Source organism: Meles meles, chromosome 10 (assembly GCF_922984935.1).
Source record: "Meles meles chromosome 10, mMelMel3.1 paternal haplotype, whole genome shotgun sequence".
Classification (NCBI taxonomy): domain Eukaryota; kingdom Metazoa; phylum Chordata; class Mammalia; order Carnivora; family Mustelidae; genus Meles; species Meles meles.
Window position 1 is genome coordinate 24,191,252 of NC_060075.1, and position 27,518 is coordinate 24,218,769.

At 41.7% G+C, this 27,518-nt stretch overlaps 1 protein-coding gene across 2 annotated transcripts in view; it reads right to left on the reverse strand.

The window, feature by feature from the left end:
- The window catches only part of SND1 (staphylococcal nuclease and tudor domain containing 1), a 418,356-nt gene that overhangs the window by 151,660 nt on the left and 239,178 nt on the right, over positions 1–27,518 (reverse strand). For both annotated transcript variants that reach the window (XM_046021639.1, XM_046021638.1), the window contains exons 14-15: positions 23,737–23,809; positions 1,534–1,675 (exon numbers count right to left, since the gene is read on the reverse strand). In XM_046021639.1, the coding sequence (XP_045877595.1) occupies positions 1,534–1,675; positions 23,737–23,809 (215 nt within the window). The remainder of the gene's footprint in view (positions 1–1,533; positions 1,676–23,736; positions 23,810–27,518) is intronic.

Here is a 27,518-nt window from a genome sequence, read left to right on the forward strand (position 1 = left end):
GGCCAAGTTTTCCAGAAAGAATCATACTTTTTCTCTTGTTCACCTCTGGGATAAAGCTCCACACTGCCCAGAGGATACTTTTGTTTTATAGATATAGAACAAAGGACAGGTTGTTACTTCAAACTCTGTAACCACAGGAATTCACTGGTAAGAAACTTCTCTGCTCTGGAAATCTTTAGTAAAGGGCACAAATGGCATCTATCACACACTGCCACAATGCCCCTCAGTTTACTACGATGCACCAAGTACAGCCCTCCAGTACGGCATGGATTTGTTTGGCCCTTCCTTTCTGCAGCTGCCCCTGAGCTTCACGTCATACCTCAGTCAGTCCCCTCAGAAAGCCTGCAGATCTGTGCAGTGTTCGTTAACTTCTTCAGAGTGTGAGAGAGCCTCAGCCAGAAGTGGTGGCCCAGCCGCAGCAGAGAACATCACGGCCATGTGTTCAGTGAGTGATTTATCTACGTAACAGCCCATTTAGTTAGGGCCTGAGGGAGACCCTCATCCAGAGAAGAAACTATCAGGGCCTTCTAGGAAAAGGAGGCAAGGCAATCTGGCAGGGAACAGCAAGCATGGCTCCTGTTTCTCTTCCCCCATGGCAAAATCTATTCAAGAATCCCAACAGAAGGAGTGCTGAGGGAGCAGGGTCAGCAGAAAAGGCAATGTGCACGGTAAGAACGCAGCAGAGTATCATGTCCTTTGTGAGTGAGTGAGTGAATGTTTGTGTGTACAGGGGTGGGGTATGGGGTGTTGAAGTAAAATGACACCTTCTCTCAAAGACCACAGTCTCTGTGAAGTACTGACTGGAAATAAGTAACTTTATTCTCAGCCGTCGGGGAAGAAATAAAGCAGTCTGCTCCTTGAATGCATAAATGTAAATTGCTCAAAGAACACAGTTCATACAGTCTTGCTGGCTTGTGAAATATCAAGCTACTAGAAAAGATAGGATAAGAGAGATGCGTATTCAGTCAGCAAAGAAAGGGTGGCTTGCCCCAGCACATCAAGCTTAGTGCAACAGAGAAACTACAGATGCAGAAGCCTGGGAAGGTAATGTCATAGTTTGACGTTTCACAAAGGATCTGGATCCTAATAACAGCTGAAAAGAATAAAAGAGAGACAAACCGCACTGCCCAGGAGACATAAGGGAAGGGTGTCTCAGCTCCTCAGTGGACTACCCATGACTAGCATGGCAGTGGTGGTCTACCCCAAATGGGAAATACCGACTGTGAGAATTCCATCATTAGTATTTTTCTTTGTCTGGAATTCCCTTCACTCGGGCTGTGAAAAGATACATGTTGTCTTTCAAGCTGCTCTCCTCTAATGCCCTGTGGTTGGTAGAAATGAGGAGCAGAAGAGGGCCCAGTGCTGGGTCTGCAGTGACAGACGGATCAAATCTAGCAATTTTGTGTTCACATCTCAATTAGACACTAAACCACCTAGACTGGTTCGAGGTCTCATTGGAGGGCATGTGACCTCCAGGCATGACCTCTGAGCTCCAGGAGGAATTATTGGAACATGGTAACACACAAGACTTACCTGCAAGCAAGAAGGTGATAAGGCAAGTTTCCTTTGGCAAATACAGCTTGAGACGAGAACCACTGAAGACATATTCCACTACAGCTTCAGAACGACCTGCCCGTTGAAGGAAGGGCAGAAACTGCTTTGCTTTTTGGGTATCCTGGTGGATGAAAGAAAAGGATTGTTAGAAAAAAAGTAATAAAATCTAAGGAAATGATTCTCTCTCTGTACTAGGGCAAAAAGTCTGGCAAACCATAGAAAGCTTGGCACATAACTGCAGAAAAACAGATAATCCTGAAACTATGACATAGGGAAGATAATCATGTGACTTCCACAGAAGAAACAGAGTTAATCTGAAATTTACAGAACATTCTGTGTGCTTCCCACTGTTCTTTTACTATGCACTCCATGAATATACAAGTTAGGAAGGTGCTTTGAAATGAAAATTTCATTCCTCGTGCGTTGCAAAAAAGGGCTTCTCTTCCTTCAACAAAATCGAGGGGGAGAAGACTATACCAGCCTTTCATGGAGGTTAATTTAACGTTTAATTTTCATTAAAAAAAAAAAAAAGCTCTCAAGCTGTGCTACATAAAGCCCCTTAAGCAGTTCACCTTTAACCTTCATTGGGTTTTGTAGATTCAGAGCTGTTTCCGAACATCAAGAGTGCAGTCTTCTTTGGGTGCCTACATAGCAAGCCTTGGTCTATGTGCTCTTCAAGGGTGAGCTGGGACCTGAGCAGACTGTCCTGTTCCTAGCCGGGGAAATCTCTAACAGTAAGACATACTCAGTGGGGACCTATTCTACATCATGAAGCCAAGTAGCACTTTAAAACTTTTTTCCCACATAAAACACAAAGTGCATGCCCTCTACCCTCAAGGGTAACCAGACCATGGACATTTTGAACCTCTGAGCTCTCAGCTAGAGAGCTTCAAATCCTTTCAGGAAAGCCTTCAACCTAATGAAACAGATGACAGAGTAAGCAAGCATCAAAACATCACAGTGCATGTTGCTGGGCGAATAGTCAGGGCACATCCAAATTTCCGAGGTTTTCAGCTCAACCAGCAGAACTGTAAACTCCCTCTGAGGACAGCGAGCTCTGCATACTTCCCTGACTCCTGCGACAGAAGCAGTCCGCACTCTGCCAAGCGCTTCCTTTCTGACTCTGCTCCTAGCAACAGAGCTACTGTATCTAAATTAATGCACATTAGATAATGAAAATTTAACAAGCCATCAAGTATTTGAGAGCTTTCACAGCAGCCAGAGGGGCTCCTCTCATTCAGAAGCAGTGAGGTAGGCTGGGATGAAAACAGTATTTATAGTAATGAGATTCATCCTTCCCTTCAAACAGATTCTCAGAGAAAAGGAGAGACAGTCATCCATTCTCAGCGTCTCTAATGGCACACTGGTAAAAAGGTAAGGTAACAATGAGCTTTAGCGAGTTGGGAACTCCCCCAGTGAACACTTAAGCAACACATGTAATACTCTACATATACAGTGGGACAAGGCCTTTCTGGCAGTTGGCTGAAGTCCAGAACAGTCAAGCAAGACAAATGCTCCATGGGAAAGAAAGCACTACCTGATTAAAATCCTTTTGCCACACTAGTCTAAATCTGGGACATTATTCATGAGCTGAACCAGTAAGTCAACAACAATTATCAAATTGATTATCAGAAATCATGAGGCAACTTAATGTCTCTGAAGAGAGGGCCTTTCCCCTCAAAACTGCAGTAATCTATATTTTTCTGAAACAGACTTTTGCTCACTGTCATATGGATGTAATTATCTGGGAAAAAAAAAGGTGCTTACAGGAATAACAGCACACATACGCATAGGTATTCATACAAAAAGAAGGTTAGAGCAGATTCTCACCCTATTTTGCTAAATGATTACTTAATTTACCAAAAGACAGAATTTCTCAGACTGGCAACCAAGGAGAAATGGAGGCACCTTACTATCAGCCATGTTAAAAAAAAAAAAAGTTCCTGACTCTTCCTGAGTCTCAATCTACAATTAAATAGTCCTAATCCAGAAACAACAACATATGGGAAGATAGCAAAGAGAATATGACATGCTACTGACTATGACAAAGATTGTAAGTGAAAGCCAACCATGACAACTGAAGGCATGACGACAAATTTCAAAAGCCTACCACTACTGGCCATGTTTACCTCCAGAGGCCAAATTGCAAGATAACACATGGAGCTCCCTCACCGTTCCAAATGCTTGAAGATGATATGCCTACGAACCACCCGCTAAGGTCAAAGATACACAATTTTACCCAAGTTCATAGATTTTTAAGAATAAAAAATTTCTTATCAAGTCAATTAAATTGAATGTAAGCACTAGAACATGTCAGCTCTTTCAAACTCTATCACAGGCAGACAATGGTGTCCATCTTCCTTGTCATCTCAAGCGCTTCCCCTGCTTGGCATGTTCCTTTCAACATCAAAATTCTTGAAACCTTTAAAATTTGTCTCAGTGGCTCCTATGAAAAGACTGGCAAGTCAGACTGACAAGTTCCCTCAGGTGATGGAGCCGCACATCAGTCCCTGCTACTTTAGCTATGGAATTTATTTATTTTAGGAGTTTTGATTGTTATGACCATAAAACTGACTGAATATGGTTAAATTGATTTGTCTTCCAAAGAGTCCATGCACTTCAGTCTCTTACACTCATTTCTAAGTTTCAACACTACGTAAATAAGAGAAAACTTGATGATGAGGAACGGTGTAACAGAGAGCAGTTTAGGCCCCACTGAAGAACTGAAGATGCCAGGTGCATCTTTAGGACAGTACAGCGATCAAGTTCAAATGACAACATTAAGATGACATCTGAAATTCTCCGATAATCCTGAAGCAGCACCTAATGAGATTTAGTGAAATCAAAGATTTCTTTATAATCTTTTAACTCCAAAAGGCATTTTTAAAATTAAAGATTAAAGGCCTCGGATTTAAACAGGTAACAACACTGAGACTTGAGGCACAGGAGGCTCATTTCAAGGCAGACTATTCAGTGTCCAGTATTTCTGTCTAGAAGTCTAGTTGCAGACACTCTCATCCTCAGGTTTTCCATGCTGTGACTCATGTGGGTAAGGCCTGGGCATCTACTCGCCACAGTTTTCCAGCATGACATTGGCTCAAGGCTTTGAGAATCCAAGCAGATAAATTAGCTATGGTTTTCTGCACCAATATTCCCCTCCACTGGTGTAAATAATCAAGAAGCAACTGTACTTCTGAGCAGGTAAGTCTTTTTTTGTTGCACTGCTAGTTTTCACATTACCTGTGCTCGAAAACAAACCACACATAAGTATTTTCCTGTAATCCTAGAGAAGCTAATTTAAGGTTGCATTAGCTACATTTAACTTGCTATTGTGGATGGCATCTCTTTAAGGAATGTTTCTGCCTCCTCAATGCACCTTGAAATTGAGAAAGTAATGGTGCAACAAATGTGCCTGGGGTGACTTCATTTCAAAGGATGCTAATATCTATACCTCACACTTAGTGGAACAGGGCTTGGAATGACCCCGAAGAAAGGCAGGATGATCCTTAGAGAGAGGGAAAGGTCGTAAAGGCACCTTAATTATACACTCCCACTCTGTTCTCATTTCCGGCCTGTGAGGCCAAACCTCTTCCAAATGCAGATTACATGTGTCAACGCCTATAGGAAATTCCCTTCAGCAGGTAGACTGTAACCTGTCTCTACAAAGTACCACATGTAAGTATGCACATGCTGAAAATAATTTAGTAAGATGAATTACCAAGTTTGGAAGAGTGGGACAGTTGAGGGCAGAAGAGGGCAGGGGAAAGGCAGAGGAAGCAGAATCCTTACATGGCACGCACAGGACCAAGGTCCACAAGCATGTTAGTTAGACACATGTGTCCTCTGCATCCTAGAATAGACACATGTGTCCTCTGCATCCTAGAAGAGCAGAACTTATATAAATCAAAGTTCTGTGAATTCTGGAACAGGATTTAGGCTGTCAGTTTGTACTTGATGTTAGCAAAGTGAATTCTTTGATTTTTCCACTGAAAATACCCATAGAGTAGGCATAAACATAGTTTACTGGTGAGAAGCAAACATCACAACACACAAAACAGCACAGGGAAATGGGAATCAGAGTAAACCTATTAGTTAACCATTAATCAGGATTATCACGGGCAAGTCTCAAAAGGGAACTGTTAATAATGAAGCTCACTAATTAGTTTTCATCATCACAATCACTCTTTGATTAACATCATAGCAAAAAGAACTAAAAACAAACACATGCAGAGCTTATTAGGGTACCATGGGGGTGTTCTGCCAGCACTTGAGAAACCACACTGGGAAGAGGCCCATCACACCTGACTAGGCTGCCTGGCACTACAACCGTGTCCCCTGCACGGCTGGCTACAGCGAAGCCTGAAGGTTTCTCCCCTGCCTGCGCTGACTATCCTCTCCATTGGCCAGCCTCAGGCTAGGCCTCCAGAGCACAATGCTGTTTGGGTCCAATCAATCTTAATGCCCAAGCAGCAGAAGCTCTATGTACAAAAGAACAGATACAAAGAGAAGGAAAGGCGAGGAGATCAGAACTAATACCTAAGGATAGGCCGCAAACACACTCGTTTTTTAAGTTGTATTGTGACAACTCATGGCCATAGTTAATAGATCTTTTCAGGGCTCCCCAGACCAGGAGGATTTTTCCCACAGCTATATGGAAGACAAATCAGAAGTACATCCTCTATCAGAAAGGCAAAAAAGTCATCCACCACTCCGTGCTCTTCCTCTTTTCCACAGCCTGGGCTCTATGGCCCCCACTGACATTTGAACACACAGAACGAGGCTGTGAGTCTCTGTGAGGAACCAGCTGTACAGCATGATCTCTTAATATATAACACAAATAATATATATATGATATATTACATGATATATATAAATAAGATAATAAGATTAATATATAATATAAATCTCTTAATATAAATGGCACCCTGGAGGGAGATGCTTGAGAATGCCCTCCAGCTCCAACATTTACCACAAAGCACTTAAAAATTTGAAACCAACCTTCCTTGGCTGGTTGTCAATGTTTCATGGAGAGGTCTGTGTGAGCGAACTAGGGACGGAAACATCAGTGAGGTGCAAGTTTAACAGGAATGAAGTAAACATAGCAGAGAACCTAGAAAAAAACACTCTGACTGAAAACATTACAAGGAAACAAGAAAAAAAAAAAGGTGCTGAAGCTAGGCCATCAATAATCTTTCATTAAGTGCTGTCTATAGTTTTACAGTTTCTCACACTATTTACTCCCTTGGCACAGAACCTCACTCAGGCCTCCAACATGTCGAAGTGTAGGAGAAACAATGTTTCGTGCTTTGCACTCCACTCCTGAGAGCATGAATCAAGAGGACATCTGCAGGAGCACTAGGCTGTGTGACAGCCTTGAGCTTGGGAGGCTGGCGTTCCAATCTCTGGCACCCTCAACAGAGAACACAACCTTCCGTTTTCTCCCCTGACTCTCTCCTCCTTTACCAGTTATTAGGTTAGGATGGCGTGGCTAGGCAAAACTTCCAAACTTGCAAGCTAAGGACAGACCAAAGGGCAGAAGGAGCAGCACTTCCCAAACTCGAAGAAAGCCACAGAGCATGTCAGAGCTTCATGTCCCAAATATGGAGAAGAAATTTCTCTGCAATCAGACTTGAAAGAAACTTTGCCTGTTGCTCTCAGGACTGTTGCTCTCAGGAGCACTGCAAAGGACAGGTGTTTGTAATATTTGTATTTGGTCAGTCTTATCCACCATCTATTTTCTTTCCAAAAGGTCCAATAATGATAAAAGAAAGGACTTCCAATGCTGAGATGAGAAGACACAACCTGTGTTTAGAAGAAAAATGGGCAAAGTAGCATTCTGATGGACGGTCAACAGCAACCTGAGTAGGAAAAAGTCATATCGCATTACAAAGATAGATTAGGAAACCCCAGAATATGGCCTGGACTTCAACTGTAATCACCCCAAACTGTTAATAGCTTAAAACTCCCTCAACGGGGGCTGGATAAACCAGCTGTGGTCCTCACACAACGGAACACTACTCCGCAGGAAAAACAATACAGGCAACAACACAGATGGCTCTCAAAGGCAGGATTCCTTTTCTAGAACACTGTGGCAAAGGTTAGAGTAGAAGGTCAGAAAACAGATCAGCGGCTGCCAGGGACCTGGGGAAGGGCCAGAGGTGAACTCCAAGGGCATGGAAGAATTTTGTGGGATGATGCAATAGTTCTATTGTCCTGACTATGGTGATGATTACATGTATACACTGCTTTTCAAAATGTACGTCTGTCAAAACTGACAGAATTATATACTACAAATGATATAGTTTTATAAATAAAACCTAAATTTTTAAAAATAAAAAAAATTGGCCTAGATAGGTAGTTTATGCAAAATTTTAATTTTTAACTTAAGAAAACCTTTTTCCTAGTCAACTAATTTGTAAGTATCTCAGAGTTACAAGTTCAAAATGAAGAACTTTTCATGCTTCAGATAAACTGCCTTATCTAACTGCTCAATGAATTAAAGTATTTTAAAAATTCAAGCAGAAAATAGTTTAGATGAGAAAAATCATGAGGTTAGAAGAGCACAGAAAAAAAATCTTATTGGTTTCCCAAAAGCAGTATAAGAAAGTATTAATTCTTAGGCAATAGTTAAAGGAAAGCATGATACCATCCTCAACTGACTATGCAGAGGAAATGTTTTGTTCAAATGAAGAAAAAAAGTACTACTAAGTACATATCCAGACTGACATTTCTTTTCTACCTTGAAATAAAATCATGTGATATGGCTTAATGTGAATAAAATAATATCCACTTCTTTATCAAATGAAAATTCTATACTAGCTCACAGATTATTCTTTTATTGAATGACTTTCAATTTCCCAAATTTAACCAGCTGAAATTATACTGTGATAACCATTCAATTTAACCTTTAGAAATGAAGTCATTGCCTTTTAGTGGAAAAATCTGCATTTTATCATCAACAGGAAATACAATGCCCTTGGCTATTCTACAAGACCTTTTTACTCCTGTAACTTTAGAACAGAAAGAACAGATGGTGGTACATGTGTGCTTCATATAAAAAGTAGAGAAGTAAGTATTTACCTAGTTAGAATAAACTATCAACTATCCAAGCTTGCTTTCTTCTGATATTCAATCCTCTTTCTCTAACTTGGATGAGGTGGGAAGCCCATTGAGGTGGTATGCCAAGGGATGTCCTTCGTCAAGTCTGCCAAACCACAGAACTATCTTAAAGTTATGACTCGTAATTTGTGAGGTCCAGAAAAGTTTCTAAAAATAAATCCTACCTTCCTTCCCCTGTCCCAAACTGTCCCTTTCCCATTTCTCCAAACTCTAACTTCCCAACAGATTATTACAATTTTTTCTTAAACCCTGGAAATTCCCTTCCCATCCTATCCTGGGTTGTGTTTCCTAGATCCATAACTTCCTCTTTCTTGGTTTACTTCCATTAGGAAAAAAAAATCTTATTCTTATTTCATGGAGAAAATGTCTTCTCTCTCTGAGGTCAGGTAAGTTAATACAGTATTGTTTTTGTAGTTTCAGTCAGGAAAAACACTATCCATAAATACTCTGAGTCAACAGATAAATTCCTTTCATTATTCATCAGCACAATAATAAAGTATCTAGAGGAACTTCACACTGGAAGACATATCTTCCAATTATTTTCAGGTTAAATATTTCTCAAAAAAACATGTAATTTATCCAGATTGTAGACATCTGATTTGTAATACAGAATTAAGTTGATTAAAAAATAGTTAAAGCAAACATTTCTATGTTAAACTGGTAAAGATAACTACAAACAATGACAACAGAAAAAGACCATTTACATTTAAAACAACTGTGCTGGGCGCCTGGGTGGCTCAGTGGGTTGAGCCGCTGCCTTCGGCTCAGGTCATGATCTCAGGGTCCTGGGATCGAGTCCCACATGGGCCTCTCTGCTCGGCAGCGAGCCTGCTTCCCCCTCTCTCTCTCTCTCTGCCTGCCTCTCTGTCTGCTTGTGATCTCTCTCTGTCAAATAAATAAATAAAATCTTTAAAATTAAAAAAAAAAATAAAACAACTGTGCTGTTGGGGCACCTGGGTGGCTCAGTAGGTTAAGTGTCCAACTCAGGTTAAGTGTCCAAGGCTCAGGTCATGATCTCAGGGTCATGAGATCAAGCCCCACGTCAGGCTCCATGCTGAGCCTCGAGTCTGCTTCAGATTTTCTCTTCCTCTCCCTTCCGCTCACAGAAATAAAATCTTAAAAACAACTGTGCTGTTCCTTTTCTAAGAATGAAATGAGGAATCTCTGTTGGAAAACCATCACAGACGTCCTGAACATTTCTGAAAAAGGGCATGTGACTGGTCTAAAAGCACAGCTTATACGTGGTAGGTGACAGTAAGAATCTGAAACAAAGCAACTAACTGGTCTCCTGTTTTGGATGTCAATTACCAGGCCACGATGAAAAATAATAGGGTTGAAATACATTTTTTTCTTTCAAAGTTTCAGATCAATTTTTATCACTTCCAAAGTCTCCTCTATAGGCAAGAGGCAAAAATTTATTATAGAAGCAGAAAATGGCTTCAGAGATAATTAAAATAATATGTGCAGAGTAAAGAATTTAAAAGACAGTCTGATGAAGCACAAGTTTCATTTCATGGGCAAATCAAGAACTCGGGGCAAGGAAATTGATGCCATGCTAAACTCTACCTCACCTGAGATAAGAATCCAACTTCAGAAAAGGATAAAGAAAAAAATCAGTAAGCAACCTGTGACATAAAATTTTAAAAAAATCAAAATGATTTTATTATAAAAGGTTAGAGGATTAAAATAACTCCAACACCCCCAAAATACTCTGAACATTCATTTTTACCTGGAGACATACCAATTTAGGTCCAATGAATCTTAAAGAAAGCTTTTTTTATTATGTTTAATTCGTTTTCTTGAGGCTCTACATTTTAAAATATTTTATTTGAATTCAATTAATTAACATACAGTATATCATTAGTTTCAGAGGTAGAGTCCAGTTATTAATCAGTTATAAATCCCTCTGTTTTTAAAGAGTTAATAAAATAGATAGCTAAAAAATTTGGAGAAGAAAGTTCTAGTTTTTGAGACATGGAGAAAAATGACAACTATTATGGCATAAGTTTATTATTAATTAAGACAGAAAATGATTGGTTTTGAAGAATATATCAAACTAAAAATCTAATCATTTCACTCAATAAAGATTTATAAATGATGATGTTAAAAAAACACAAAACTATATGGTATCCTTTGGCATAAGTGTCCACATAAGGGACTGTTCTAAGAAAATAATTACAGACTATGAATTAGCTAAAGAAATAAAAATGCTGTTTCTTTTAATTTATTTTTTATTTTATTTTTTTAAAGATTTTATTTATTTATTTGACAGACAGATCACAAGTAGGCAGAGAAGCAGACAGAGAGAGAGGAGGAAGCAGGCTCCCTGCTGAGCAGAGAGCCTGATGGGGGGCTTGATCCCAAGATCCTGGGATCATGACCTGAGCCGAAGGCAGAGGCTTTAACCCACTGAGCCACCCAGGCGCCCCTCTTTTTATTTTTTAATTAATTAATTTGAGAGAGAGAGAGAGAGAAGGAGAGCACAAGCAGGGGGAGGGGCAGAAGCAGATTCCTTGCTGAGCAGGGTGCCCGATGTTGGGCTTGATCCCAGGACCCTGGGATCCTGACCTGAAGAGAGGGCAGATGCTTAACTGACTGAGCCACCCAGGTGCCCCTAAAATGTTGTTTCTGAAAGAAAACAACAACTGAAATAAATATCCAAGAATAAATATCCAGAAAGCTTGGATATTCCAAAGAATAAGTATCCAGAAGCTCATGAAATAAATTACAGTACATCAAGAAGACAGAAGACTAGGTAGACATTAAAAGTATGGTTCAAGAAGACATTCATGTGCAAAAATATAACAGGAAAAGGCAATTAAGCACCTACTATGTGCCAGGCATTGTTCAAGGCACTGACGGTATAGTTAAGAATTAAAGTTTCTGTCCTAAAAACAGTTTATATCATTTAAAGGGGAGAGGAGGGGGGAAAATTTTTAAAAACCCATATTTTGGTAGATAGATGTATTTTTACTGACAAAATTCTGATGGTAGCAGTAGAGATCATTTTCTTCTTTTTGGCTTACTGATTTTTTTGATGCATTTAAAATAAAAAATTTTGACAGAAATCTTGTGGTACAAAAATGTGTAAGCTTTTGTTTTCAAAAGAAAATGCATTAACAGTCAGTGCTGATTCAGCTCTGCCCAGATAAATTCACAAATTACTCAGGTCAGAAAACTGTCTCCCCAGTTTTTTAGGAGCCAAATTCAACATTTTCTACAATGATAATAGGCTTAAATTGTAATAAAACTACCCTTACAGAAAAGGGTAGTTAGAAATGTAGTGTTTTGGATGTACTGAGAAATTCTAATTCCTCCTGAAGAAAAATACAGATTTAACACTGTCTCACCTAGTGACATTACAACTCTGGTTTAATGTAATCACATGTAGATACTGTACTGGGGTTCTTCAAGTACAACCCTAACGATCTAACTTATCAATGGAAACCATGCACCCGAGAATGCATGAGTGATGGCAGAGAATTCAGACAGAGTTCTGATCAGCATACCCAAACGAATTTGGAGGATCTCCCATCATTGTCATATCTTTTTCTAAGAGTATACAGGTAATTATGGATGCCCTGAATTTCTTATACATTGAAAACCACACAGACACCATGATTACATACATTTATCTACTTACTATTCATAGGAAACTCTCTTAACAGTGATGGCATAGAGCCATAAAACATTGCTCCTGGGGATAATCCAGTTGGGAAAATTTGCTCTTGCTCCCTATGCCCCTTCAGTTAACAAAAACTGCTCTAAAGTCACCAGTAACTGGTTTTGCTAAATCCACTGGATAGTTCTCAATCTTCATCCTTCTTCACCTTGAAGCAGCATGGTTAAGTCCTGTGCTGTAAGGCTCTCTCTTCTTAGTTACTAGGATTTTCCTCTGATAGCTCAGGAAACACCTTTTTACGTTTGTTTGGTGGGTTATACCCACCAAACAATGTATGATCTTTATATTTTGGAGATAAAGGTCTTGGCCTAGAGGCTCTTCTCTTGATATTCTCTGCGAATTTTGTATATTGACACCACATATATACCCAACATCCCTAAGTTCATGCATGAAGCCCAGGCCACTTTTTGGGGCCCTGGACCATTTGAATGGCTCCCGGTACCTCACATTTAACGTGTCCAGAAATTCTTAGTTTCCCCCCCAAATCAACACCACCAGTATCTACCATATGAGAAAAGCAGTACCACCAAATCACCTATTGTTTGTAGTCAGACACTTAGAGTGCTCACGCATGACGCCCAGTTTCATCCCCCTGATGCAAGCAATGACCACATTCTACCAGTCCTACCACCAAACTAGATCTCAAATTTGTCTTTCCACATCCACCGTCACAGCCTCAGTTTCAGCTACTGTTCAGTACTCCAGTAACCAGTGTCCTAAAGCCACTCTTGCTCAAGTCTATCTCCAGCAGCAGGGGCAGTAGGGTGGGGGAGGGGATGATACATAATTATAAAATGCTGACCTAATGAGTCTCTCCCTTGTTAATGATTTCTCATTATTCTTTTGGACAAATTTCAAAAGTTCTCCTCAAGGATCACAAAGTAAATGTTTCAATCATTTGCTGTCTTAATTCCAATCACTATCTTCAATATTCCAGCAATGGTGGCCTTGCCTCTTAGACGCAAGCAACTTCCCACCTCAAGACCTTTCTGTACAGAGTTTCATTCTTTAGCCCTAAACAAGATCTTCGATGGACTCCTTCTTTAGACCTCACTTTATAATCACTTAAAAGACTTTGTCTGACCATGTGGAATAAGCTCTGGCCCTGAGCACACACACTCATTACTAGCACAAGCGTAATTATAGAAAGAATTGCAGGGGTGCCTGGGTGGCTCAGTCAGTTAAGTGTCTGCCTTTGGCTCAGGTCATGATCTCTGGGTCCTGGGATTGAGTCCCCAGCCATATCCCTGCTGGGGGGCGGGTGCAGAACCTGTTTCTCCCTCTCCCTGTTGCACCCTCGCTTGTGTTCTCTGTCAAATAAATAAATAAAATCTTTAAAAAAAAAAAAGAAAGAAAAATTGCATATGCCCTGTAAGGACTGTAACTGTCTTGTTTGATGTCATATCCTCAACACCCAGCATTGTGTGTGACATATAAGCAGCACTCAATAAATATTTACGGTTTGATCATTCATTCACTGACTCAACATGACAAATGCATTTAAAATAAGGCCAGATGGCATATGCTAAATGTCTAAAGAGATAAAGGGGTGGCTAAAGTACTCAAAAGAGGGAGGTTTATGATGTGGGACTTGAATTGGATAAAGAGTTTAGAATACAAATACAACTGAGGATGGCAATGGTAGTTACCATGCATAGAGGACTTTCTATCTGCTCAGTATATGCTCGGCAATTTGCTAATAATCACCACTACCATGTGAACCAGGGCCCTCGGCTGAGCTCTTGTTGTGTCAACGGCTGTGAGTACTCTGCACATACTAAGGGATTTGATCACACCACAACCTAATGAGGTAAGGGCCATTATTATTCATTTTACAGTGGGAAAATTGTGGCATGGAGGGGTTAAATAACTTCCTCAAGGTGACAAAGTCATAAGCAGTGGAGCCAGGACCTGAGCTTGGCTCATCTGATACTGGACCCATGCTACAGATCATGACTCCACACTGCCACTATACTGTAGTAAATAAGTACCCTTTCTACTGCATCCTTCTACAAGCCTGTCCACTTCTAGGTACCAACCTACAGTTAACCCTGTACCTAGCAGTCAGGGTCACATAAGCTCCTGAACAGTATCATATTGCTTTAGGTCACCACCTGGCAAATCAAATCTGAACGAGGCTCTGTGAAGAGATACAAAAAAAGACCTCCCTTTCCTAGGAGTTTATAAACCAGTGCGGAAAATCACTGCACATGTCACCTTGAGAATAGTTACCAATCAATACACCAATAAGCACAAAATCAAGGTAATAAGTGATTATGTAAATGCCCAAGAAAGGTGTGAGCAGAAGGCAGTAAGGATAGAAAGGGGAAACTGCCTAGAAGAAAGGACATGCCCTGAAGGAGGAGAAAGGCATGGTCAGGAGAGGTGAAGAGAGTCCTCCAAGAAGAAGAAATGCCATTCAAGAAACACTAATTAATAATACAGTCCACACTGAGAAACTGAATGGACTGAATGACATAAAGGAAAACGAATGGTTTCCGCAGCGGGTGAGGTATCTGGACATGCTGCAGTAATGTATTATCAATAGAACTCTAAATTCAAAACCTTGGTAATATCTTTTTATTCTCAGACACCCCCAAACCTGATACTATCTTAGGAATTCTATCATTTCTCCCTGAGAACACCATTTCTTGAAGAACTGAGGCACAAAATTACTAGGTAATTTCAAGCTGACCCTACGCTCTGATTCAAGGATATTTTTCTGGACATCAACACTGCAAAGAGAGTCCAAAATTCTGTACAACATATTCTGTAGGGAGTATGTTGGAAGCATGCTAAATAAAGCCTTAAAATACGAGTAAGCAGAATGTCTATGTTAGTAAAATGACTTACTTTGAGATGTTTATATAAGCAATAGCCACAGGACAAAACGAGTTCAATCCAGGGCTAAGCAGAGTTATGGTGGTGAAGTGGAGAGTGAAGCCAGGGTTGGCTAGAAATATTTCAAGTTCTATCACATCACTCAGCAGCCACGAGACAGAGGAGACAACCCAAACACACACCTGAACCTGGGAATCAAAAATTTTATCAAATGCCTTCAAAATATCCTAACATTCATTTGGCTAAGCCTGTAATGGGCTCGTTTAACGAATTTGGACCCATGAAATAGAATCAAAGAATATCCACATGCATCCAGAGAAGAGGAAAGAAAACTCAGGAGCAAGAACCAGCAATACCCAAATCTATACTAGAGGCTGCTCCCTGTGGTAAGAGGTGTCACTTTGTTTGGAAGAAGCTCCTGAACTCCCTCAATTTCCTTTCTCTTTCTGTTGGCTAAAGGAAGAAAGTAGAAAGTCATTATTAGAGTTCAGGACACTTAAATGAAAGCCAGGACCCTGTTTCTAAGGGGCTCATTTGCATGCATTCCTGTGTGTGAAGTCATAGTTAAATAAGGAATCAGAAGGGAAATAGAAAAATCTGTGGCAGAAAACTTCCTGAAACAGAGTTCAGTGCAGGGACATATCAAGTCTGATTATTTTGGAAAGAAGAGGTTTTATCATCAGACGCAACAAATAACAACCAATGCCTGCCTTTGATCGTGCTCCACCTCTGGGCAAGACACTTGATCAAATGTTTCTTCAGAGGTGCTGAATTGCACTGCTGGGACACATTCCGCAAATGTCAAATTGTGCCCTGCCTTCAATGTCTAATCTCTTTACCTCCATTGGCTAGGGTGCCTGAATTTTCCACAACAAAAACCTATTGGTGAACATAATGGTAGACCAAGTAAGGTACAGGGCATAGAAGCAGGCATTCTGTAGATGAAAGAGACATTCACTTTACAACTTAAAAAAAAAAATTACTTTCACAACGAAATGACTCTTCACATTTCTGGGTATACAGCAAGCAATCAAAGACCTTTCAAAGCACATGATTACATGATCTCTTACTGCCCAATTTATAAATTGATGTTCTATTTATCTTGTTTCTGCAATTGCTTCTCCTCTTAAAGAATAATTCCCCCAAATGGAAAAATCATGACTATTTATTTATTTAAAGTAGCCTCCACGCTCACTGTGGAGGCCAGCGTGGTGCTTGAACCCACAGCTCTTGAGATCAAGAGTTGGACAACTCAACCAACAGAGCCTGTTGGTTCCCCTGGTACCCCCAAATCGTGACACTTAAATACAAATATAAAATGAACACAGCAAATATTTATTTTAATCCACTAATTAATGTGGCACCCAAGAAGACACTACAACTATTCAAAAGAGAATCTGAAGACCACATATATATAAGGCAACCAGGATGCAGAAGTGAATTGACTAAAGATGCAAAACCGTAGAGTAAAACTAGAGTGAAAATGTAACATTTGAAATAATTTCTTTTACAGGGTGGAAATTAACCATGTTGTATGTGCAGGACCATATTTTTACAAGCAGGAAATCATCTGCATCATCACATCAGGCCTTCACAAGTTAAACTCTCTCCCTGCAGAGGTGCAAGACTGCCTGGCCACAAAGAAGCAGACCCCGACAGAATCAGATAACCCCAAGGGGTTGACCAGGCAGAACCCAGAATTCCTCTGAAAGAATACCGAGTAATTTTTGTGCCTGTCCCAAAGTCTTTAACAACTTCTCCTGATACTCCCAACTAATGGAGATGAGATACTATGTCCTAAATTTAGTGCCCTATGGTGCAAAATGAAGAAACAAACAAACAAAACTTACCCCGCTAACAAAACCATGCACACAGACATAAAAGGAACAGAACTCAGTGGAAGAGTGGATTTAAATTTGTAAAAGGAGGTACCTTAAACATAACCATCACTAACTGTGGTAAACACTGAAATATAATCTTGAAATAACTCCAGCATTTCTTTCCAGGTTTCACTGAGAAACTCATTCAGTCTGAGAAAGACTTCTCTCCTCTGCCCACTGAGCATAAATGCTTTCAAATTTTATTAGAAGGAGAAGGGGATACCCCTGCAGTTCTGGGGAGTTTGAACAGAGAGCTTCAAAAACAAGAACACTTGTTTTTAAGTTGGCCACAAAGGACTACTATGGCTGAAAGAACAATGGACAAAAAGACAGTGAAGCAATGCCCTCAACTGTCAGGGAGAGCAACTAGCTGAAACAAACTCCCCCAACACAGTCAAGGTCACCTTAACAACATCCAACCCTGGAGGGGAGGAGTGGGGAAGAGAGGAAAAAGGTAAAGAGAAAAGAAGACACCCCCATCCATCTTAGCAGCTGAGAAACTTCCAGAGCAGCTGCCACTTGGGAATCACAGGTACCTTGTGCCACAGGGCTGCAGAACATGTTTCTGTGCTGTGAGAATCCAAGTCAAGGAGCTGCACGCTGCAGTCCGCTTGAAGTTCAAGAACGTTGAGTGGGGATGGAGGAAGGGAACCGAGGAGCAAGATTAGCAACATCTTAAACTTCCAAATATACAGGAGACATGAAAGAAAACAACCACAAGAACCCACTACCTACTCATCATGGCTTCCCCACAAGGTGCCACCATATTTAGGGAGCACATCATGCTTGCCCTAGAGAGCAAGGTCAGCAGCCAGTGAGAGTTCTTATGGGATTTCTCCAGGGTGGCAAATGCACAGCCCAGCCGTGGCGCCAGTGGTGATGGTGTGAATGGAGCTCTAGCTCTGAGCAACCCTCCAGGTTACAGAAGCCCACCACGCAGAAACCATAGGCTTTGGCCTTGTGTAGTTGGTACAAAAGGGAGATCAGAACTAGACTGGAGGCTAAGAAAGAGTAAGAGAGGGAAGAGCTATTAAAACAACAAAACAACAACAAAAAATGAGCAATGGTGCCATTAAGGTACGATGATTAGAAAGAATAGAAAGGTGGCTGAAAAAAACTATAGATTAATGAAAGAAGACCATCTACACACGTGGGCCAGAAGACATGGAAAGGGAAACCAATTTCACACTGACCTAACTTACAAAGCCTCTAGGTGATGGTATGATTTTCACCTTTGCACTTACAGGGCAAACCAGTTTTAACTTCCCTTTAGCCAAAAAGGATATTATTACTTAACTCTTCCAGGGAGGCCCAGATTCATGGGGGGAGTTAGGGAAAGAGAACTTCTGTAAAGGGGCTAGAGCCTCATGCAAAAGGAGGATAGCTTAAATACCCTCAGGAAAAGAGGACAACACGTAAAAGAAAGCACTGGAAAACTAGGAGCTGAAGGAAAAGGTCAGGAGAAAATGCTAGAGAAAAATCCCATTTCCTTATTTATTTTTGAATATATTTATTTATTTGAGAGAGAGAGAGCATGCGGGGGTCAGGTGGGGGGAGCAGAGAGAAGTCTGAAGCAGAATCAGCAAGGAACACAGGGCCTGACACGGGCTGGACCTTAGGACCCCGAGATCATGACCTGAGCCAAAACCAGAGTCAGATGCCTAACCAACTGTGCCACCCAGGCACCCCTATTTATTTATTTTAAAGAAACACTTTGATCCTTTATGTCTGCAAGTTAGCATCTTACTGGTCAATTCAACAAGTATACATTTCGTGACCTACTAGAGCAAGAGGGACCCAAAAATTTGACCTTCTACTTCCTACCCCCAGAGCTAGTCTTTGGATCACTCCAAGCTCTGCTTTAAGGAAATTCTTAGCATTAATACTACACATGTCCAATAAAATCATCATGGAGAGGTTATAAGAAAGTTCCCATGTAACAAGAGCAAGGAACCAAAGTCCAAGTGAACATAGCAGCAGTGAACAGAAAAGACGACACAGAATCGGATTTACTGAAGGTAAGGAAGGAAAGCAAGCAGCAGCAGTATTAATAGAGGAGCTGGGGTGCCTGGGTGGCTCAGTTGGTTAAGAGGTTGCCTTCAGCTCGGGTCATGATCCCAGGGTCCTGGGATCGAGCCCCACAACAGGCTCCCTGCTCAGCAGAGAGCCTGCTTCTTCCTCTCCCTCTGCCCGCCTCTCTGCCTATTTGTGATCTCTATCTCTCTGTCAAATAAATAACTAAAATCTTAAAAAAAAAACCAAAAAACCAAAACTCAAAAAACAAAAAAAAAACCACAGAGGAGCTGCACGACTCTGTATCACGAAGCGGCAGAGATGTTCAGACAAGGGAAACTCCATCTGAGGGACCTACAGAAGCATGACTAGACAGGACAGGCTGCTGGCCCCGGCTCTGTCCTCTTGCCCTGCTGGCAATAAACAAAGTCCCTAACTCCTCACGCACCAGGAAAGAAAGAACAGATGCAACAGGCAATAGAGGAAGAGTGAAACAGATAGTGTGACTCACTGAGTACTACTCACGCACCAACAGAAAAGGAAGGAGTGGAGGGGGGCGCAGGAAGAAGTCAGCCCGTGCCAGCTGCAACCTGAGGAGTGGGCAGCTCCTCAGAACAGTAATTGATTTGTCTGATTTACCAGAACAGTAAGCCACGCACCAGCCCCATTTTATTGCCTGTTTTACATTCTCTATCTGCAGGAGATCATATTTATTACAGAACAGACTACAGCAAAAACAATAATAAACCCAAGATAAGAAACAGCCTTATATTCCACTGACACGCACATTCCAACTTTTGTCTGCCGGTGAGGGAGGGAGTGGAGACTGGATCGAGGAAAAAACAAACCCCACTAAGAATAAAAATGTGAATCTATGAAGTGAAGCAGTCCCCACAGAACCATCCTCCAAATCAAATCAGATCTAGTGCCAAGTCTGTCAAATTCTTAGTTGGTTTCAAATTCATAGGAACATACTGGCCTAAAAGGAAACCAGATGATTACAGAAAAGACAAACAATGACCAGTACTTAAAATATTCCAATCTCTTCACCTTGAAAAATCAGAAATAACGGAAATTATTAACTTCTTCAGGATCCAAATCACCAGACTGGCAGTACTTTTTTCCTTAGTGGTTACCCTGAGAACAGATGCAGAAGATGCAGAAAAGCCAGGGTTAACAAACCCCTATCCTAAAGGTGGGGTCCACTCAGTCGGCGTTACACGCAAATGCGGTTTAACTTATGGAAAACACTGCACTCAGTGGACATTAGTGGCAAAAATCATCTACGTTAACAAGAAAACAACAGAGAAAAGAACCACCCAAAAGGTGGGAGCTAACAACATTTCTGAAAAATCAAAAACCTGTCAGAAGCTCACAATATAGGACGTGGTGCCAGGGGCTCTAATGGCAGAGCCGAACACAAAGTGAAAACACGTGTCGAGTAACCCATACGTCCAGTCCAGTCCTGGGAAGCCAATGAATGTATATGAAAGGCCTCCCTGTTTCACTGCCCAGAGGCTAGCCTCTCTCGCTTCCCAAAGCAGGTGTTCTTCCTCTATCTCCTGTGCTGGGATTACTCCCTTCCTAACACAGGAAGTCAGCCATGCAGGCCTTAACACCTGCTATGGCTCCATACCAGGCCTTTTAAGGCACTCTTGACCTTTACACAGTGAAATCATCTTTGAAAGTACAAGAGAGGAGATACGGACAATGGGAAGAGATTCAACCCTAAACATTGTTCTAGGCCATTAAGCCTAGAGCAAATTATATCACGACGACGTAAGATCTTCTATATAGCGTATTTCTTGAGGGTGTTTAGGAGACAAAAGTGTGATCACTTTTCTTTTTATGTCTTTTCTTTTTGCTCCAAGGACGTATATCGGGATGACAGGAGGCATTATGCATAAATACTGGTCTACACTAAGTTATTCTGGCCACATACTGCATATCCCATCAGCTCAACAAACTTCCATTTATCATGACCTACAGCCAAGAGGAGGAACAATGAACTTGGGAAAGACCCAGTTAAAAAGAAAGAAAGAAAAAAAAAAGACTCAGAAAGTTTTACAAATCCATTATGAATGTGTGTATTTCATTGTTCTTATTGGGGGTGTTTGGTCCTCATCCGCCTGTTAAATGATTTGCCTGTCTGATCTCACACGCTCACCTATCCCCTGGACAGTAACATCGCCAGCATGCTGCAAGAAGCCGAAAAGCCATAAATGGCACAAGGCAGCCCAACACACACATACTTAACACAACAGTGTGACAGAAAGAAGCGGGGGTTAGAAGCAGGGAGACAAAGTTCCTCTATTACAGAGGGCACTGGAAAAAAAAAAAAAAAAAAGAGCCTGCGGAGCTGAATCATGTGTGATGGAGGTAGACAAGGTCACTCTGACATCTATTTAAATGGAACAGCTTTTTCACTTTCTCTCTCCCACTTGTTCAAGCTTTCCTTGTTTATTTATGTGATAACTGAGGGAGATTTAACTCACATGTATTTTTAAATACCAGAAGAGCAAACCAATTCTCCAAAATCAAGACTGAAAGGAGAATAAAGAAATGTATGAAAATGAGCTATAGCTGGGGAAGGAGGAGAGAAAAAAATAGGAAGAAAAAAAATGAAAAGCTTCATAAAGACCATTGTTGCAAAAAGGAATAAAAGACAACACCAAAACACATCAAGGTGTAAGTGGGAGATTCAAAGACAGCAACAGAGCATTAGGACACAAGGCTGGCAGGTGCCAGAAGCCCAGCCCCAAGGTGAGCGGGCCTCTATTCAAAAACCTGCTGAGGTCCTCCCCTCCCTGGCAATGGGAAGTCTGAGCAAAAGGCTCAGGCCAAAAGGCATCACACTATCCCCAAGGTTTAATTCAGCCTCTAGAAGGCCCTGGAATGCAGACCTGACATAAGTATTTGGATGGGCACATCTGGCCCCGGTGCAGAGTCATCAACGTTTTATTTTCCAAAACAGTTATTTATAACTTTCTTCTCCCTCCAGTTGAAAAGCCAAAGACTTGCCCTTTGATTACTCCACCATCTTCAATAAAAGAATATTAAAGAAAATATTGTAGATAATCGCACAGGAGACACACGCAACAATGATCACATATGTCAACAATAAGAGTACAAGGTGAGCCACAGGGGAATCAGGCCTATGACCAGCAAGCCAGGAGTCCCACCTGTTAACAAGGAGCCCTAGCACATCCATCTTAGTCACCTGGCGCTCGAAGGCCATTGGCAATAGGTTTCTGGGCCTCAGAGGAATCTTAGCTACAAAGAATGTGTATCAACGTACCTTACTCATTAAACAGAGGCATGACTTTTTGACAAAAGTCCACTCAATGTAGGGAACACTATTTAATCTGTAGTCTGAAGTGACGGGCCAGAGTAAGAAAAGCTCAATAGAATCCCGTTGCTTCAAATGAACACGGTACCGCTACACCTGGGCAAGGGACAGCTGACCAGACACATTTATAATAAGCAATCACAAGGAACAATAAGCAAAGTCTCAGCTAGGCTTGGGAACACAAAATAACAAGAAGATAATACACTCTAATCCGTCACTGCTGTGGGCTAGGCTGAGCTCTAGAAGCTTTTGTTTATAGAAGCATTTTCTTCTGGGTGACCAAGGCAAGCTCCCTGAGTCTCCAAAAGCTAAGATTTACTAGCCCTTCCTCAGTCATCTCCCCAAGGCGATGTGGTCCCCCTTACACATGGCCTGAATCCCCTCCTTAACCATAAGTTACTATGGAGTTAAGATGGATGGTGTGTGTCCCAGGAACAGAGGGTAAACTGAGGAGCCAACAAGCCTTCTCTGGGCCCCGGATCAAACCAACACCTTGGCAGCTCACTCTCCTCTTGGCTGGTTCTGTCTCTCTTCACAGCAGTTGCCTGCTGTCCGACACTGCCACTTCCCCTGCCCACCGCATGCAAGGATTTTTATCAGTTTGGTTCACTGTTACATTCTTAGTGCCTAGAGCAGTTCAGGCACAGTAAGCACTCAAATACTTGCTGAATAAATGAATAAACCTTCTTAACTGACACAGGTATCGTCTTCAGCCAAGAAATCCGAAATATGCAAGGGTAAAGTCCTATGCACTCAGCTGTCATTCGGACACAGCCCTTTGGGGGCTTGGAAATATTTGCACCTTCCGTTCCTCTACATCCTCTGTATGTATTAGCTCACAGGACAGGTGCATATGCCTCCCTCTAAGCGATGACCTGAGGAAAAAGAAGCCACTAATTTTTAAGGTTGTCCTAAAATCTACACTTGACCTTTCTCCATTTAGACTTACCAGTCACAGTGATAACCAAACAGGGATTTAAAAGGAGGTAATTTTTTCTTACTATGATTGGGAAGAAGTATCTCTAACTCCTCATAATGAAAGAATGGAAAAGCAGCACAGTAACAGTTCAGGTGAAGAGACAGGAGGAGGTTTTATGCCCTAGTTTGAATTCTGCTTTCTCAGAATATAAAACAGGATCTCCATAGATGCATATGCAGCAGCCCTAGAAAAATTCACATTCTGTGTCTGAAAACAAACGAGTTATAGAAAACACATAAGCTGAAGTCCTTTGGTGAATAAGCAAGCCAAGCTCCTGGCGCCTCTGAGCCACACAGCTCTATTCAGGGACACAACTCACCCCAGATATGTCTGCGACACGGTGGATAGGCACTTCCTTCTTGCTGTGCAATCCTTTGCCATTCTTAATAGCTCTGTAAAGGAAGAAGAAAAAACCTAATTAATATACAAATCACATTAGGAAGGGGTGGGAGGATGGGAAAAAAAGGGGTGAGAAGAGAGGTCGTTCAAATTGGGGAGGGGGGGTTTCATTACACAAGTCACACTGCACACTGCTGAGTAGCCAGTCTCTGCAGGAGCATTTGGTAGAGGGGAGAAGACAAGCCTGCTCTTCTAAGCCCAGGACTGAGTACTTGGCTGCTAGTTTCAGCTAACAGTGTGCCTGGTAATCAGAGAGAGCTCCCGAACTTGTTTCCAAATTAAAGGCATTGTTCCAGGCACAAAAGAAGAATCAGTTGGAAGAGCACACTCCTAAGAAACAGAAGTAATAATGTTTCTTTTCTGCATTTAATCACATGAAACATTTTAAATGCAAAATATGCAGCTAGTGTTCCAATTCTAATGGAAATAAGTTCCTCCTAGGTAAAAAGATAAGTTGTCCTGAATGAAGAAACACTATACCGAAAAGTCATTTTTAAGAGTGGGGAAAAAATTAGCAAAAACTATGTAACTGACATTAAGCCTCATTTTAAATCAGTTTCAGGTTATAACCACAGCGGATTTAGCAAGGGATTTGGGGGAACTCTGTCACACATCTGATCACTGGTTGGTTTGCTCCAGTCTCCCATCTTTTATCTCCTAATCCCCTGAGTGCTAGCTTCAGGAAGTCGAAGCAGCATCAGTGCCTGTGATCACTCCTGTAACAATGAAGGACCAGAGGGAAAAAATGATCAGTAATTCACCAAGTCACTACACCGCAAGGTAAGACCTTCCTATGCCACCACACTGCAGACCAAAGCAAGGAACATATTTGAGTTTAGAGAATGAAAAACAGAGATTCAGGGGTGTACCCACTCTCCTGTTTAGCCTTTGGAAAGTTTCTGAATTTCAGACAAAGTGTAGAGAAAATTGCCCAGACCGGGACCAGTATGTCGGACCCTCACACTACACAGAAGTAACCACACTTCTACCATAGCCTGCTCATGCTCTTACTTATTAATGACCAGAAGTAGAGGCCACTACTCTGCAGGGCTTACTTTCAGGTCCTAACTTTCTAAGTCAAACTCACATATACCAAATGGAGTGAGAGTTGCCTAGTGCAAAGTGGCACAGTCCTACTTCTTATATACTTGGGATGTTACCATCCACCCCTCACCCCTGCCTCCAGCTCTGGGGATCTCTCACTCAACTAATCTGAAACACCTTCTATTCAGCAATAATTTACGGTTTACTTTCTATTCCATGACAAGGGTAAGAAATGAAAGTACAGATGTTTAATAAGAAAAACAAAGCCGAAGAGTCACTCTGATCTGCGCTGCTAACTGATAAAGCACTTCTGAGTTCCTTGAATTCCCATGGTTCTTCCCGAATTCAAATCAAGGCCTTTAGCCTTAGAAACTGTAAGTGGGTCAGAATTCTCCATTTACAATTTAGTCCACTGATTTATTATTCAGGGAATGTGTTAAATAATCAGAGACTAGGGCTGGTTCTCAAGGTATGCTGCTAGTACCTTGGCATTTACAAACTAATGGCAGAGGATGGGAGGATGACTTATATGGAAAACCAATGGGTGGAGGCCAGCAACAGACCTGACTCTTCTACCCAGCCGGGCATACATCCTGTGCCACCAACAGGGTCTCTTCATTTTGCTACCATAAACTCGAAGGAGCAGCCTTGAGAACAAGAAGCCTCTGTGAGGTAAGCCGCCCTGACTGTAACTCACCTTCCTCCAAGGCAAGGCCTGCTAAGCCTCCTGCAAGTCCTCTGGGGGCACAAAATGCCTACAGCCTTATCCTCTTCTAACAACAAGGACAACCAAAATAAATGGACCTGCCCTATAAACAGATGGGTTCATGTGACAGCACTGCTGAACTTGTGGCCTTTCCTGGGGCCTGGAGAGCACCTCATAAACTACGGGGAAAAAAGAACAGGGCCTGAGCAGTAAGTTAGAAAACAAAGGTTCTTGAGGCAAAAGCAGCGAGGTGATAAACTAAAATTCTGCTTTCTTTTAGTGACCCCAAAGCAGCTCTGTGCCCAGAGCAGAAATCCAAGACTTAACCAAGATTAAGCATGCTTAAGGGAGAAAAAAATAATACCCCAAAACCAGAAAACATGAATTAAAAACCAAAAATCTTTAGAATTAAGCCTTAATAAAAATTTTTTGAGAAAAAGAAAAACTTCTTCATGCTCTACCTTGTTCCTAAAAAGGATCAGTCATTTATTTGCATATAGGCATTAATTTGGAACAACCTTCAAACACTTTATCTTTTTCATACTTAGGACTGCTAAATTCGATCAATTTCAGACACATTAAAGAAGCAGCAAGAGGGGTGCCTGGGTGGCTCAGTGGGTTAAAGCCTCTGCCTTGGGCTCAGGTCATGATCTCAGGGTCCTGGGATCGAGCCCCGCATCAGGCTCTCTACTCTGCAGGGAGTCTGCTTCCTCCTCTCTCTCTGCCTGCCTCTCTGCTTAGTTGTGATTTCTCTGTCAAATAAATAAAATATTAAAAAAAAAAAAAAAGAAGCAGCAAGAAAGCAGTATTTTATTATCACAATATCTAAGCAGATAAACAGTTCTCACTGTTCTTAAGAGAAAAAATTGAAAGAATAATTTATAAACACTACGTAAAATAATGCCCACCTAGGAAGCACTCTAAAGGGTAAGTGGTACACCAGACCCCAGCAGCCGGGTATGAGGGCTCTCTGAGAAATTGGCTACACGGTCTAATTCAGTGTGGGTCTCCTTCCCTGTGCTGAGGTTGCTTTGGCGGCTGTTCCCAAACTGCTGCAGAAATGACCTGGGAGGCATCTCCGGAAAACCTCCCTCGGCCTGAAACAAGGCTGATGCCACAGCAACAGCTTCTCTGTATAGAAATCCATGCGTGCAGCTCGAAGAGGAAAGGAGCGAGCACCAAGAGTGGCAGGCTTGCTGTGGTTCTTTGCCAAAGGAAATAGAATATACATCTTGTTCCAGGACTCTAAGGATATGTAACATGACTGCCTACTAACTGTTGTATAAATGGTAAATAAAGTGGAGATCCAAAGTCTGCTGCTTTGTCACCACTTCTCAGTGGAGGCCCTGCGTCTTATGTAACCATGTTTCCCTGGGTTTGGGAAGCTGGGAGGCCAGTCAGGTGGCAGTGTGCTTCCACTGATACTGGGCACCACAGAGCAAATACGCAAATATCTGACTCCCCTCCCCACACTCCCTCTCCTCCCTGCAGACTGCAACCACAGCTCAACATCCTTTTTCATTAGGCAAGGAATGAAACTCCTGACTTCTAAACTTCTCCTGCTGTGTCTGCTTAATAGCTGCTTTCTCACAAAAGCAGGCTGGTGCTCAGGCCAGCCAGGAGAAAGGAAGCAGTGGGGCAGAACACAGCCTGCTTCTCTCAGAAGCTTTCGTCTCCAGGAAGCAGCCGTGTAAAGATGGCAAAGCCAAGAGGTGTCAATAATGGGCAGAAATCACCACCAGACAGGAAAAGTGAGTATATGTCCACCTACATACACAAAGGGGTAACAGGGCAGAAGAAGGATTAAAAACTCAGCTTTCTAGGTTACTTCTAGAAGCATCTAGAAGCCACTGTGTGGGAAAGGAATCCCATTCCAATCACTGGAAAACACTTTTCTTTCTTTAAAGTTTGAAACTGCCATGTATGGAATGCTACTGTCTCCCCAGTTGAAG